Source organism: Pelophylax lessonae (genome assembly GCF_965119305.1).
Source record: "Pelophylax lessonae genome assembly, chromosome: 10".
Lineage (NCBI taxonomy): Eukaryota > Metazoa > Chordata > Amphibia > Anura > Ranidae > Pelophylax > Pelophylax lessonae.
This window is the reverse complement of record NC_138777.1, coordinates 227,338,826-227,354,408: the sequence shown is the minus strand read 5'-3', so window position 1 is coordinate 227,354,408 and position 15,583 is coordinate 227,338,826. Positions and strand designations below refer to the sequence as shown.

Sequence of the window (15,583 nt, the reverse complement as noted above, 5' to 3'; positions counted from 1 at the left end):
TGCCACAGATTACATCTTAAAAACATGTATACAATAGATTGTTAGCTCCCAAACCAAGCCTCCTGGCTTTTTGCACACATAAAATCACACTCAAAGTAGGAGGATTTGTGACATGTTATAGGATAGAAAGAACTCTTTCTTACCATACAGAGAGGGGCCCGCGTTCACCACAAAACCCGTCAGGGAAAAAGGGGGAACATACTACTCACCATACCGGAACCAGGCGGGCACCAACTCCTGACAGTACCCCTCTCCACCGGGGCGGGAGGGCTGTCGACCGATACGGACGCCGTGACTCATGGTCTTTGGCGTTTCAGCGAGACGTTTAACTCGCGGGTTCAGTCCTTTTAATGGGACTTTGTCGCGGCCGACCCAGCGCGGAGCTATGGCCTGCACGCGCTCGTAGGCTGAACTGGGGTGACCACCGGATCTCAACATCCAGCCCGTCGCCCAGTTCAGCTTTCTTGCTTGAAGATCTCACAGGAACACTGGAGAAAAAAAGCTGTCTAAAAATCCTTTTAGAAAAAAATTCTTGCCAGGACCTAAGATCCCAGCAAGGTATCTAGGTCCTTACTCCTAACTAGACAGAAAATAACTGATTTGCTGAGGCAGAGAGAGAGAGGATATACCCTCTGGGACTGCCCCTAGGGTGTGGCCAGAGCTTTTTAATTTCCTGTCTAGTCCTGCTCCTGCGGAGGTAACATAACCCGAAGGTGGTGTATCACCGAGGACTACGTCTGTCGATGAGCGCTAGAGAAAAAGACGTTTTGCTGATAATTGTACTTTAAGTCTGAGATCTGCAAGGACAACCTGATCCTTTCTTTCCTATTGCTCAGTCACCCTATTTTACACCGTGCCATGCATATTTTCAACACCCCAAATCCATAACATTACATCTAAACACTGAACCTCATGCTTCATATAGCCGTCACTATGTACAAAGTTAGATCTTCTGCTTTACGTCTGGCTGTTCAGCATTAACGGATAAGATTTATGTTGTCTCTCTTTAAAAATGGCAAAGAAGCGTGTCCTAAATAGAGATGGGCACAGGCATGTTCGGGATCCTAGTCCCAACCCACCTGCCTGATCCTGCCAGGACACTGACACTACACACCGTTAATCACAGGTAGTGAGACGTTTCCCAGTCTGCAGCTGCACAGATCACAAAATGTCTCACTGCCTGTGATTAGCGGTGTGCAGTGTCGGCGTCCTGGCGGGATCGGCCAAATGGGTTGGGACTAGGATCCCAAACACGCCAGAGCCCATCTCTAGTCCTGAATATACTGATGCCCATGTTAATGTCAGTTCTATAAAAGGCCCAAAGATCCTGTAGGACATGGGTGCTCAACCATCGTGCCTCTGCCTTTGGGAGTCATGCTTGAAACTGTCAGCCTTGCATTGCCTCGTGCCACTTGCCTTGCATTGCCTCGTGCCACTCCTGCCACTTGTCTTGCATTGCCTCGTGCCACTTGCCTTGCATTGCCTTGTGCCACTTGCCTTTCATTGCCTTGTGCCACTTGCCTTGCATTGCCTCATGCGAGTTGCCTTGCATTGCCTCATGCGAATTGCCTTGCACTGCCTCATGCGAATTGCCTTGCATTGCCTCATGCGAGTTGCCTTGCATTGCCTCATGCGAATTGCCTTGCACTGCCTCATGCGAATTGCCTTGCATTGCCTCATGCGACTTGGAGTTTCGCAACAGCTGGAGGGCCACAGGTTGGACACCCATGTTGTAGGGCATGGGTGCTCAATCGTCGTGCCTCTGCCTTCGGGAGTAATGCTTGTTTAACTGACAGCCTTGCAATGCCTCATAGGACTTGTAGTGCTGCAACAGCTTGATGGCCGCAGGTTGGACACCCATGCTGTAGGGCATGGGTGATCAATCATCATGCCTTTGCCAGTCATGTATGTAACTATCAGCCTTGCGATGCCTCATGGGACTTGCCTTGCATGGCCTCATGCGAGTTGCCTTGCACTGCCTCATGCGACTTGGAGTTCCGCAATAGCTAGAGGGCCTTAGGTTGGACACCCATGTTGTAGGGCATGTGTGCTCAATCATCGTGCCTCGGCCTTTGGGAGTAATGCTTGTTTAACTGACAGCCTTGCAATGCCTCATAGGACTTGTAGTGCTGCAACAGCTGGATGGCCGCAGGTTGGACACCCATGTTGTAGGGCATGGGTGCTCAATCATCGTGCCTTTGCCAGTCATGCATGCAACTGTCAGCCTTGTGATGCCTCATGGGACTTGCCTTGCATGACCTCATGGGACTTGCCTTGCATGACCTCATGGGACTTGCCTTGCATGACCTCATGGGACTTGCCTTGCATGACCTCATGGGACTTGCCTTGCATGACCTCATGGGACTTGGAGTACCGCAATAGTTAGAGGGCCTTAGGTTGGACACCCATGTTGTAGGGCATGTGTGCTCAATCATCGTGCCTCTGCCTTTGGGAGTCATGCTTGTTTAACTGACAGCCTTGCAATGCCTCATGGGACTTGTAGTTTCGCAAGAGGTGGAGGGCCACAGGTTGAGCACCCATGCAGTAGAGCACCCATGCAGTAGGAGGTTACTTAAACTCCATTTAGCTGATGAAAGAAAGACTTTGGAAACACAGAAAGAAGACAGACCTGCAATATTTGTTGCTGTGAAAGCAATTGGCATAAGGCTGTTATTTTTGTAAGTGCACCTGGTTAGTTCATTACATTCAAAACGTGCGGAAAGCGCAAAGCAAGTGTTGTCCGTGTAAAAGCCGACAAGACAAGCGGCTTTTTACCTGCTTCCCGTGTACCAGGAACGTAGTGATGTGTGGCGCTATAGAGGAGGCTATCTTCTGTGTAAATGCCGCCGTGTATCGAACCACAAACCTGTGTGTACAACCAGCAGGAGACAGTCACTACGAGAACCTTGAGGTAACAGGGGACTTTGAGTCCTACGACCTACTGCATTGCTGATTGTTGGGGTGATTCCTGGACAGAGCGTTTCATTCTTGGGGAAATATCTAACAGAGTTGCATATCTAGAGAGCTGCATTGATTACAGTATTTCCTACTACCACCTTGGGGGCAGAATATGATTAGGTTATTGAAGAGACAAAGCCTAACATTTACTTTTCAATATCCCAGCAAATGCACTTATATGGTTCACTACATCAACATCTCTGGAACAGAAGCAAGTAAGACATTCAGGTTCAATTTAAACTATTTTAAAAAAACAGAACTTGGGGATATGACATGAATAGGATAGTGAATACAGCACATATCTGTCTTGAGATTTTATTTTTATTTTTTTAACAAACTCACATGTAGGCAGATACGGGTTGATTTACTAAAACTGTAGAGTGCAAAATCTGGTGCAGCTGCACGTGGTAACCAATAAGCTTCTAACTTCGCCTTGTCCAATTAACCACTTCAATACCGGGCACTTTAACCCCCTCCTGCCCAGGCCAATGTTCAGCTGTCAGCGCTGTCACACTTTGAATGCCAACTGTGCGGTCATGCAACACTGTACCCATATGAATTTTTTTTAATTATTCTTTTTAGACAGATAAAGCTTTCTTTTGGTGATATTTACACACCACTGTGTTTTTTAATTTTTGTTCTTCAGTGATGTGCGCTGATGAGGCTGCACTGATGGGGCCGCACTGGTAAAGGCTGCACCGAGGGGAACTGATAAAGGCTGCACTGGTGGGAACGGATGAGGCTGCACTGGTGGGCACTGATGAGGCTGCACTGATGGGAGCTGATGAGGCTGCACTGGTACTGGTGGGAACTGATGAGGCTGCACTGGTACTGGTGGGAACTGATGAGGCTGCACTGGTACTGGTGGGAACTGATGAGGCTGCACTGATGGGCACTGATGAGGCTGCCCTGATGGGCACTGATGAGGCTGCCCTGATGGGCACTGATGAGGCTGCGCTCATTGGAACTGATGAGGCTGCTCTGATGGGCACTGATGAGGCTGAGCTGATGGGAACTGATGAGGCTGCACTGATAATCAATGCCCTAATTGTCAGTGTAAAGGTTCCCGATTACTGGCAATCCTTTCCTCGCACAGATACAGCGCGTGAGGAAAGGGCTGCCGATAACGGGAAAGTCTTTTTACGTGTGATCAGCTGTGATCGGACACAGTTTATCACATGATAAAGGGCTGCTATGATTGGCCCTTTACCCCGATCTGTGATCAGCTGTGTCGAAAGGACACAGCAGTCACAGAGCGCACCCCAGGGGGCGGGGTACAAGGAGCGGAACGACGGCTACTCCAGTTTTAGTAAATCAACCCCACTGTCTCTCTATAAGGCCAAGTTTAAGGCCTTCAGAACAGTACTGAAGGAAGCCTGGCACAGAATTTTCTTTAGAACATGTACTTAAGCCTTCCTTTTACTCCTATTTATACATTCCAACAAAACTTTTATAGTTTGTTCACACATGTGGTAATTATGAAGAATGAAGCCAAGCTCATTAACGGGACTAAAGCATTTATGATGTGTTTTTAAAGTGCTGAAAAATCATAAATGCCCATAAAAGTGTTGCTTTTCTAGTGGGAGGAGCCGAAAGGGGAAGTGATGTAAAGGAAATGATGTGCGAAGAGGCGTGGTTAGGTTGTGGTGTGATCATGTGATAGTTTTTGAATTCTCTGCAATAGTCATTTACCTTGGTCTCCTTGACACTTGGCTTGGTCCAGCTAAACTTTGCTTTAAAAAAAAAGCTTTGTCACTGGCAATAATGCTCAATGCCTCTGCTCCTGCCTGGGATTGGCAGTATTTCTGGCTAACTTACTGCTTTTGCCTGCAAATTGTGTTACCATAGGGCTGCTCTGTACAAACAGGAAGTAGCTGGAGCTGCTCTGTTCAAGTTCTCTATTATGTCCCAGTGCATTCTGGGATACAGGAACCTCCACTGTCTCTCCCCCAGTGCCCAGCTAACACTTTATAAATTCTTCACTAACACCCCATAAATGCTATAGGTGCGGTTATGGTGCGGTTACAGAGCATTAACACTGAAATCAATAGTGGCGGCTGACAAGCGCTGATGCCTCATGAAAGTGTCATGCCACTTAGCCATTTTCTGCCAGGACGACATCCTCAGGTTGCAGCCGGTATATCAGGATGATACCTGCACCTGCAGACATCATCCTGATATTAAAACTTTCAGCCAACAATTCCCTTTTTTTAGCAGAAATGATTAGAGTGGCTAAACAGCCACTCGATCACTTCTGCGGGTGGCGGAATGGGGTCCCACCCCCTCCCGCCACCGAATTTCCTGGGCTCTGCCCTCTGATCGCAGAGCCCAGGAGTGATGCGACCGGCTGCGATGGATGCCCAGAACAGAGTCCCCAGGAACTTTCGGTTCCGCCTCTTTGTTTACGGCCAGGAAAGCAGCCGATCAGAGCGATCTGTGTCTGTTCGGCTGCATTTGAGGCCAGAGAAGAGATTTGGGGTCTAATAGACCCCAGATCTCTCCATTAAGAGGACCCGTCACGGCCCCTTGTGATAGCAATAAAGTTCATCAAGAAAAAAAAAAAGTGTAAAAAAAAGTTTTGTATATAATAAATGAAAATATAAAAAATAATGAAAGCACCTCTGCCCCAAAATGCAAATGCGAATGCATACGTTACTTCAGTAAACGTCAGAGACCAATAATTCTCGCACCAGACCTCCTGTGTATCTTTAAACTGGTAACCTGTAAAGGAGTTTAAAGCATCATCCAATGGAGAATTTTAAGCACAGTGGTTTGCCGCCATTCCACGGGCGGACGCCATTTTAAAGCATGACATCCAAGGTCTCCATTTACTCAGAGTAACATTATCTTTTATATTTTCCAAAAAAATAGGTATTATATTGTGTTTGTGTGCAATCCAATTCATTGAAGTGTATTTTTTCCCAAAAAATTGCGTTTAAAAAAAACGCTACGCAAATACCGTGTGACATAAAAAATGGCAACACCCATCATTTTATTCTATAGCGCCTCTGCTAAAAAAAAACCATAAATATATATATATACACATATACATACATAATGTTCGGGGGTTCTAAGTAATTTTCTAGCAAACAAAAAAAAGATTTTTACACGTTGGCCTGGATGCGAAGTGGTTAAACACATGGTAATGACACACGTGTGAACGAGCCGTTACTGTAGCTTTTTGTTGGAGCTGAACTCAGAGCAATAAAACTTTCATTACCATATATTCCCTAAATAACCACATCCACTTTGTGTGCCACAAATAACCCTTGCAAACCCAAAATTGACCCTAAAAAAAAGCAGCATGGACATCATCAAGCAATCTGCAGAGAGCAGAGCTGTGGGAGGGGTCTAGCAGGCTCCACCCACTACAGGCTGGAAAAATTACACGAATACCACTATTAAACAAAAGAATACACACCCAGTGCAAAACTTGCTTACTATGGAGTACAGTTCATTTGGGTATAGGTTGCATTAAAAATAGTTTCAGCACCATGGACAGCTCCTATCTCATTCTGTAACATGTACGACAGGAATAAGGATAAAGAACAGAGAGAAGACAGAAGAGAGGAAGGAAGGGAGGAGAAAGAAACTGAGAAAAATAGAGAGAGGAAGACATGTAGAGAGAGAGAGACAGAGAGATAGAGAAAGAGAGCAGAAAATAAATTGTGGAAAAGATATTAGAGCCCTGGTGCGTAGCCTGTGGTCCTTTGTTTCCTGATTGCCACTGTACAGCAATGATTTCTAGTAGTCTAATGTAATTTGTCTCCAGTCTACGACTAGCTGGACCTGTAGGTTTATTTTACGGTTATTGGTATCTTATTATTGTTAGCCTAAGGTATGAATGTGGGTGTAAATGTTCTGGTTCTTGGGCAGGAGGCTTCTACACCCCAAAGGATCTCCACAGTCTCCTTGGCTTGTAGTGTACCATAAGAAGGGTTGAAATGTAAGTGCTTTGCCACTGCTAAGAGGTCAAGATACAATTTGATTCCATTAAAGGTCAGGGGTACAGATCTGTACCCCTGACCTTTAATGGAATCAAGTTGTATCTGGACTTCTTAGCAGTAGCATGACGCATAACTTTCAACCCTTTTTGTCTACGATTGTCTCCTGAAGCATGTCCCCAGTCGCCAACAACTCTCATAGCATGTTTAGTCTCTTGCAGCATATTTTGCAGTCTATTATCATCTCCTGTACCTTGTCTACAGTCTCTGACCAACTCTTGTTCCATTTCTGCAGTCTCTGACCATCTCTTGTACCATGTCTGCAGACTCCGACCATCTCTTGTATCCTGTCTACAGTCCCTGACCATCTCTTCTATCATGTCTGCAGTCTCTCACCATCTCCTGTATCATGTCTGCACCCTCTGACCATCTCTTGTACCAGGTCTGCAGTCTCTGACCATCTCCTGTACCATGTCTGCAGTCTTGGACCATCTTTTGTACCATATCTGCAGTCTCTGACCATCTCTTGTACCATGTCTGCAGTCTCAGATCATCTCTTGTACCATATCTGCAGTCTCTGACCATCTCCTGTACCATGTCTGCAGTCTCTGACCATCTCTTGTACCATATCTGTAGTCTCTGACCATCTCCTGTACCATGTCTGCAGTCTCAGACCATCTCTTGTATCCTGTCTGCAGTCCCTGACCATCTCTTCTATCATGTCTGTAGTGTCTCACCATCTCCTGTACCATGTCTGCAGTCTCAGACCATCTCTTGTATCCTGTCTGCAGTCCCTGACCATCTCTTCTATCATGTCTGTAGTGTCTCACCATCTCCTGTATCATGTCTGCACCCTCTGGCCATCTCTTGTACCATGTCTGCAGTCTCAGACCATCTCATGTACCATCTTTGCAGTCTCGGACTATCTCTTGTACCATGTCTGTAGTCTCTGACCATCTCCTGTACCATGTCTGTAGTCTCTGACCATCTCCTGTACCATGTCCGCAGTCTCGGATCACATTTGTATTAGGTTTGGAGTCTTGGATCTCCTGTACAAGGTCTGCAGTTTCTAATCATCTCTTTTATAATTTCTTCAGTCTCTGACCATCTCTTATTATTTCTTCAGTTTCTGACCATCTTTTTTAGTATGTCTGCAGTCTCTGACCATCTCCTATACTGTGTTCGATCTCTGACCAGCTCTTGTGTCATGCCCATAGTCTGACTATATCCTGTGGTGTGACTGCTGCCTCTGACACTGATTATTCACTAATTACTATGTGCGGCACTTTGGGGATATCTAGGGCCACACTTGGGCCCCCGCTAGCTAGAAAGCTGAACACCACTAAACTCCTTTGGCAGCAAGAAGAGGAATCAGTGCGCGGTGGGCTCTGTAATGCACTGAACAATTTATCAGCATTATATACTGTAAATGGATTAAATATCTAAACTACCAGTCTCAAATCCTTTAATTCTATAATAAAACTCTGGAAAGCTGATAAACATAACATATACGGAGAATTGGCAGTAAAGATCCTCTGATACAAAAATGGGATTTTTGTACTTACCGTAAAATCCATTTATCTGAGTTCATTGACGGTCACATCGCTCCATAAGTACTAACTACTGGGTTATATTGCCTCCTCCAGGAGTAGGACTAGGCAGAACAAAAAACACCTGGCTACGCCCATGGGCCGTACTTAGCTTGGTATATATCCCCCCTCTCTGCTCTAGGTAATCAGTTTAGTAGCAAGCAGTATTAGAAGTATCAGATCTCCATAGAGGGGCGGGTGCTGTGTCCATCTATGAACTTTACGGTAAGTACAAAAATCCCATTTTCTCTTTCATTCATCGACGGACACAGCGCTCCATAAATCATAACTACTGGGACGTCCAAAAGCAGTGCCAAAAGGAAAATGAGGGGTGGGGAAAATAACCCAAGTCTTAACATAAGTGCCCTTAACCAGGACACAGCAGATTTAACTGAGTCACAGAAGCCCCGTCTGAAAAAATAAAAGTTATGGAAAAAACCCTCAAGAGGGAACAGCCCCTTTTAAACAGCAGCCTGCAAAACTTTGTTGCCAAAAGAAGCATCCACAGAAAGAGAAAACTGAGGAGGAAGAAGAGGAGCTTTGGCATCCTCACGAGGCTTCGGTCGTCTCCAGCTTCTCCCGGACCAAGGGAAAATGGCCCCCGTAACATCATCGGGCTACACAAACATGGCTGCCGTGCCAACCGAAGACCAGCCGGAAGCCTGCGGCCCTGCTCTTCTCTGCAACGCTGCACCCTCTGCAAGGTGTTCCCCCCCCCCCCCCCATCCCCCTAAAGGTAGGACACACATTAGGGGAGACTCCGCTGTGCACTCTGCACCAGTCTCTTGCACTGGGTCCCCCCTGCACTATACCCACACTGCAAACAGAAGGGCATGAACCTAGGGGTCTCCTACACTGGGACCCCTCTAGACTACCAGGGCAGGACACACACTATCCCAAGACCCTTACAGAGTGGGGATAGCGGGGGAGACCCCAGGGGTCTCCGCTGCATTCTCTGCCCTGGAACCCCCACAAGACTCCAGGTCAAGACAGGGGGAAAGTGAGTGGGGGAAGCCCAGCTGAGGGATTTAAGGATGAGGGGAGGGAACCTGCAGGCAGCTCCGACTGTCCCTGGAGGTTACCCACCTCCATCCCCAAAAAAAACTCCAAAAAAGGGGGAAAGGGGGGACTGTACTTCCCCTACCAGGGTGCGGGGAAGGCTCCAGACAGAATCCCCACAACTGACTTATGGAGCGCTGTGTCAGTCGATGAACGAAAGAGAAAAGTCTTTTAGACTTTGCAGCATTTTGGCTCAGCAGCAAGTGCACAAATTGACAGTGCTAAGCGTGTGAGTTGTAATCCCATTAGTAAATCTATGTTGTATGCGCTGTAATAATTCCTTCCAGCACACCGAGCCGTATGGCATGGTGGCCAATCACAGCGTGACTCAGCAGCGGTCTCTGTGCTCAGAGATAACCCAGCAACCAGGATTTGACAGTTGCTTGGGAGGCTGCAGTGATGTAACCAGTGGAAACCCAGGTAAATAAATATAGCTATGTAAAGAAGAGGGCTGGACTCTCCTTTCGAAGCTAAGAATTCATTCACACGGGCACTTCTGGGTTTAGATTTTCTAAATGAGGGAGATATCATTGGGGCTATACAGCATCTATGTCTCCCCGGTCACTTTTTCCTGCATTTAGATGTTCCTGCTATAAAGCAGGTTTAGCCTCGTTTAGCTTCTTTAACCACTTGCCTTACTAGGCACTTTTACCCCCTTTCTGCCCAGGCCAGTTTTCAGCTTTCAGGGCTGGCACACTTTAAATGACAGTTGAGCGGTCATGCAATGCTGTACCTATATGACATTTTTATCATTTTTTACACAAATGGAGCTTTCTTTTGGCGGTATTTAATCACCACTGGGTTTTTATATTTTTTGCTAAATCAACAAAAAAAAGTTTTTTTTTTCATAGTTTTGGTAATATTTGCAAAGAGGTTATTTTTTCTCCTTCACTGTTGTGTGCTGAGGCTGCACTGATGGGCACTGATTGGCAGCACTGGTGGGCTGCACTGATCATCAGGACACTGATAATCAGTGCCCCAATTATCAGTGTACATGCCCTCTTTTACACAAGCCGGTTATCGGCTATCCTCTCCTCGCGCTGTCAGCATGAGGACAGGAGTGTCGATAACCGGTTACTGTTTACATCGTGATTAGCTGTGACTGGATACAGCTGATCACGTGGTAAAGAGCCGCCTATTGACTCTCTATCTGCGGCGGGCGCGATCACAGGAGCCAGGCACTGCTACCAGCAGGCTGAAAGCTCTATGAGAGCCTTGCAGCTGCTGAGGCAGGACAATGCCCCGGGTGGAACAAACATTTAGGGTGGTATGTGCCCAGGCGGTCTGTTTTTCATCTAATCTCCCATAGAGGAGAGCGGGGATCTGACAGCTCTGTCTCTGCAAAGTAAGCGGAGACGAAAATGTCATCACCCTGCTTAGTGGGGATCGGCGGAATCGATCCCCACTGAGGAAAACGGAGTCCGACGGGCAGAAAGACCGTGTGAAAGGACCCTAATAAAACTGGTGCACACAGAATCTGGTGTAGCTGTGCATAGAAACCAATCAGTTTCAAGGTTTTATTAGCAAAGCTTAATTGAACAAGTTGAAGATAGAAGCTAATTGGTTACCATACACAGCTGCATCAGATTCTATGTGCACCAGTTTTAGTAACCCCCCCCCCCACTTTTAATAAAATCTAAAGGAAATTGCAGTCAGGCTGCAACATGAATGATGAACTTTATGCGCTGTAATCTGATAAAAAGGAAAAGGTGCAGTTGACTGTCTGCTATTACATAAAATCCAAAATGTTCTGCAGTCAAAGAAGTAAAGGTCACAGATCAAAAATACAGAACCCGCCATTGCTAATCTCCTTGAATCTCTGGCTTTGATAAATGTTGAGTCGCTGACTGAGACAGTGAAGAAAACATTCAAAACTGCATGTTCTGAGTCAGTGGGGTTGATTTACTAAAGGCAGATAAGGCTGTTCACTTTGCACGGAATGTTCCCCTTAGCTTAGTGAATGTGGTACAAATTCACTTTGCAAAGAATACCCAATCACATGCAAGGAAAAAAACCAAACAGATAGTATGTTAGTTTGCACACAGTTGGATGGTGGAAGTCGACTTTCACATTATTAACTACACTATATTGTCAAAAGTATTGGGACACATGCCTTTACAAGAGCATGAACTTTAATGCCATTCCAGTCTTAGGCCCCTTTCACACGGGCCTATCAGTTTTTTTTTTTTTCAGGCGGACCTGACTGGATGCTAAATGCACCTCCATGGGGCAGTGGATGTCAGTGGTGTCATCTCCGCTGACACCTGCCGCTATCCGATCCGATCTTGTCCGTGAAATCCAGACAGATGGAAACCCTATTTTCTATCCCTGATGGATGATCGGATTGGATGAAAACGGACAGGCGGTCCATTTTCATTTGATCTCCCATAGAGGGGATCTGACAGCTCCGTCTATGCAAAGTAAGCGGAGACAGAGCTGTCATCTGCCTGCTCAGAGGGGATCAGCGGATCGATCCCTACTGAGCAAAACGGAGTTCGCTGGGCAGAAAGCCTGTGTGAAAGGACCCTTAGTCCGTAGGGTTAAATATTGAGTTGGCCCTCCCTTTGCAGCTATAACAGCTCCAACTCTTCTGGGAAAGCTCTATTTGTGGTAAAAAAAAAAAAAAAAAAAGGACATCAATTTTATTTGGGTACAGCGTCGCATGACTGTGCAATTGTCAGTTAAAATTAGAGATCGATCTATATAGGTTTTTCGTTGCCGATACCGATATTTTGGCCAATGCATATCGGTATATACCGATATTTTTGTACATTTAAAAAAAAAAATGTTTTTCTATTTTTTTTTTCACAGGTACTCTTGTGGAGAGTTCTGGAGGTCTAAAAGACCCCAAACCCCTCCTCTGCATTTAAAAGCATTCAAAACGCCAAGTTTGGCTGTTTTAAATGCTGTCATTATTTTTAATCTGGCGCCAGACAGTACCCGGAAGTGATGTCACTCATGACATCACTTCCGGGTTTTTGCATGGAGACCCGATCAGAGCCGAATGCGGCTTTGATCGGGTCTTCGGCGGCCGTGCAGGATGGTTGCCTGGGTTTCCCAGTGGGAAGGGAGACCCGGGCGAGTCGCGGAAGGCGGCAGGAGGGGGGGGCGTCCCCTCCCACTCCTTGTAATGACAGCCGAGCGGCTTCTCAGCCACATTGGTTGTCATTACAAGACAGCCGACTGTCGGCTATGGACGCCGGTACCGGGGTGATACCTCTAGCTGCAGGCATCACTCCGGTACAGCACTTTCCCGAAATATCGGCAATATCGGTAACCTCCGGGACTGATTCCGATATATATGAAAAAGTGCATATCGGCCCTTGATATTTCGGCTTTGCCGATAATCGGTTGATCCCTAGTTAAAATACCGCAGTGCCGTATCGCAAAAAATAGCCTGGTCATGATTGGGGGTAAATCTTCCTGAGCTTAAGTGGTTAAGAAATCCAAAACGTGGCAAAAATGCCACTATGTGCTTTTCTGCAGCTTCTCCATTGAAATCTATTGAACAAAAAACGCACCGTTCTGCATTTAAAAAAAGTCCCTATCCCTTTCTAAAAATGCAGTGGCTGAAATAAAGCACAGACGTGAACGCGTCCCATAGGAAACCATGTTAAATGGACTGTAGCGCGTTTCTGCAAAAAGCACTCAAAAGACGCATAGGTGTAAACCAGGCCCTTGACATGAGGGTACAATAGTAATTGTATGCCTTCCTGTGAAATATAAGCTAACGTAGCAGCAAAAAGCATATGATGTCTAATGATAAATGATGGAAAGTCTGAGGGGAATATCCTGATGTACTCAGTGTCCGTCCCTCAGGGTTAGAAGGAAGACATCCGGTGACCGGTCTCGAGGTCTCTTCACACTCATGCTTCCCAACACATTAAAATCATCAGCACTCTTCAGAATGTGCTAAAAAGATATTGCGGCTACGGGATTGTCCCAGCAAAGTAACAGAAAAAAATCTGATCTAAGTGCCGGGGTGTGAACAGATCCTGAAAATGACGAGGCAGGCTACCAGCTTCTGGCTCATCAACTATGGAACACCGAATGGAAAGAAAACTCAATAGAGCGAAAGTCTTTCTGCAGCTTGCTGGGGCTTAGTTATATTATCTACAGGGAACAACGGCATCCATGTCCTTCGTATCAACCAAACCCTGAGAGCTAAAATCTGATTGACTGCTATGGGCCATAGAAGCAACTTCTAAAAAATAAACCCCGGGGGTTTAAATGGTTGCCAGAAGCAGTTTTGCCATTCTCGTGCATGGCGTATTGGTGGAACAAGAAGGGCGCACCAACCTCGTAAATTACCACTAAAAGAGTTTATTAAAATCCAAAAGGTAGCATACATTATACTCACAAACGTAGGATGTACAGTGCCTTGCGAAAGTATTCGGCCCCCTTGAACTTTGCGACCTTTTGCCACATTTCAGGCTTCAAACATAAAGATATAAAACTGTAATTTTTTGTGAAGGATCAACAACAAGTGGGACATAATCATGAAGTGGTTGATTCTTCACACAAAATTACAGTTTTATATCTTTATGTTATAAGCCTGAAATGTGGCAAAAGGTCGAAAAGTTCAAGGGGGCCGAATACTTTCGCAAAGCACTGTATATACACATGTAGAATATAGAGACGAATCGCCTCCAGGATACTTCTTTTTTTTGTTTGCAAATCTGTTACTCTATCAGCTAAGCCACTTTTAAACTGCTAGATGACTTGACGGTATCCGGAATAGTCTGGCTGACACGTTTCGAGGGAGGACCCTCTTCCTCAGAGCCGAAAGTGCTACTGACCCACCATCAAATCTCAACATGGTATATTAGCCGGTCTACACCGCCCACAATTCCCCTGCCCCGCCCCACAACAGGGGAAGTGTGGGTGGTGTAGACCGGCTATATAACATGTTGGGAGTTGATGGTGGGGTCAGGGGCATTTTTGGCTCTGAGGAAGAGGGTCCTCCCTCGAAATGCATCAGACTGACTATTCCGTATACCGTCACGTCATCCATCCGTTTAGGAGTATTCTGGAGGCGATTGGTCTCCAATTTCTACAAGTGTATACATCCTACGTTTGTGAGTACAAACGTGCTGTACTCAGAAGGTTTTTGAACTTCATGCATAGAATGCATGGAGGTAAAAAACTCTGAGTCTTTACAACCACAATAAATTAACAATGAACTCCAAGCACAGAGAAAACAAAACTTTGCTAATATAGATGCCCAGGTATAAGTCAAATGTTGTGTGTTAAGGCTGTTCATTGCCACACTACAGGATAAGTCACTTTCCTGGTGTCTACATGGCAACATATATCCCTGGTGTCTACATGGCAACATACATCCCTGGTGTCTACATGGCAACATACATCCCTGGTGTCTACATGGCAACATACATCCCTGGTGTCTACATGGCAACATACATTCCTGGTGTCTACATGGCAACATACATTCCTGGTGTCTACATGGCAACATACATTCCTGGTGTCTACATGGCAACATAAATTCCTGGTGTCTACATGGCAACATACATTCCTGGTGTCTACATGGCAACATACATTCCTGGTGTCTACATGGCAACATACATTCCTGGTGTCTACATGGCAACATACATTCCTGGTGTCTACATGGCAACATACATTCCTGGTGTCTACATGGCAACATACATCCCTAGTGTCTACATGGCAACATACATTCCTGGTGTCTACATGGCAACATACATTTCTGGTGTCTACATGGCAACATACATCCCTAGTGTCTACATGGCAACATACATTCCTGGTGTCTACATGGCAACATACATTCCTGGTGTCTACATGGCAACATACATCCCTGGTGTCTACATGGCAACATACATCCCTGGTGTCTACATGGCAACATACATTCCTGGTGTCTACATGGCAATATACATTCCTGGTGTCTTCATGGAAACATACATCCCTGGTGTCTACATGGCAACATACATCCCTGGTGTCTACATGGCAACATACATTCCTGGTGTCTACATGGCAACATACATTCCTGGTGTCTACATG

At 45.9% G+C, this 15,583-nt stretch overlaps 1 protein-coding gene across 4 annotated transcripts in view; it reads right to left on the bottom strand.

Annotated features, from left to right (window-relative positions):
- The window catches only part of PHKB (phosphorylase kinase regulatory subunit beta), a 415,971-nt gene that overhangs the window by 41,645 nt on the left and 358,743 nt on the right, over nucleotides 1-15,583 (bottom strand). For 2 of the 4 annotated variants that reach the window (XM_082269952.1, XM_082269954.1), the window contains one exon: nucleotides 2,776-2,866. The exons of the other annotated variants lie outside the window; for them this stretch is intronic. In XM_082269952.1, the coding sequence (XP_082126078.1) occupies nucleotides 2,776-2,866 (91 nt within the window). The remainder of the gene's footprint in view (nucleotides 1-2,775; nucleotides 2,867-15,583) is intronic. 4 annotated transcript variants of the gene reach the window in all.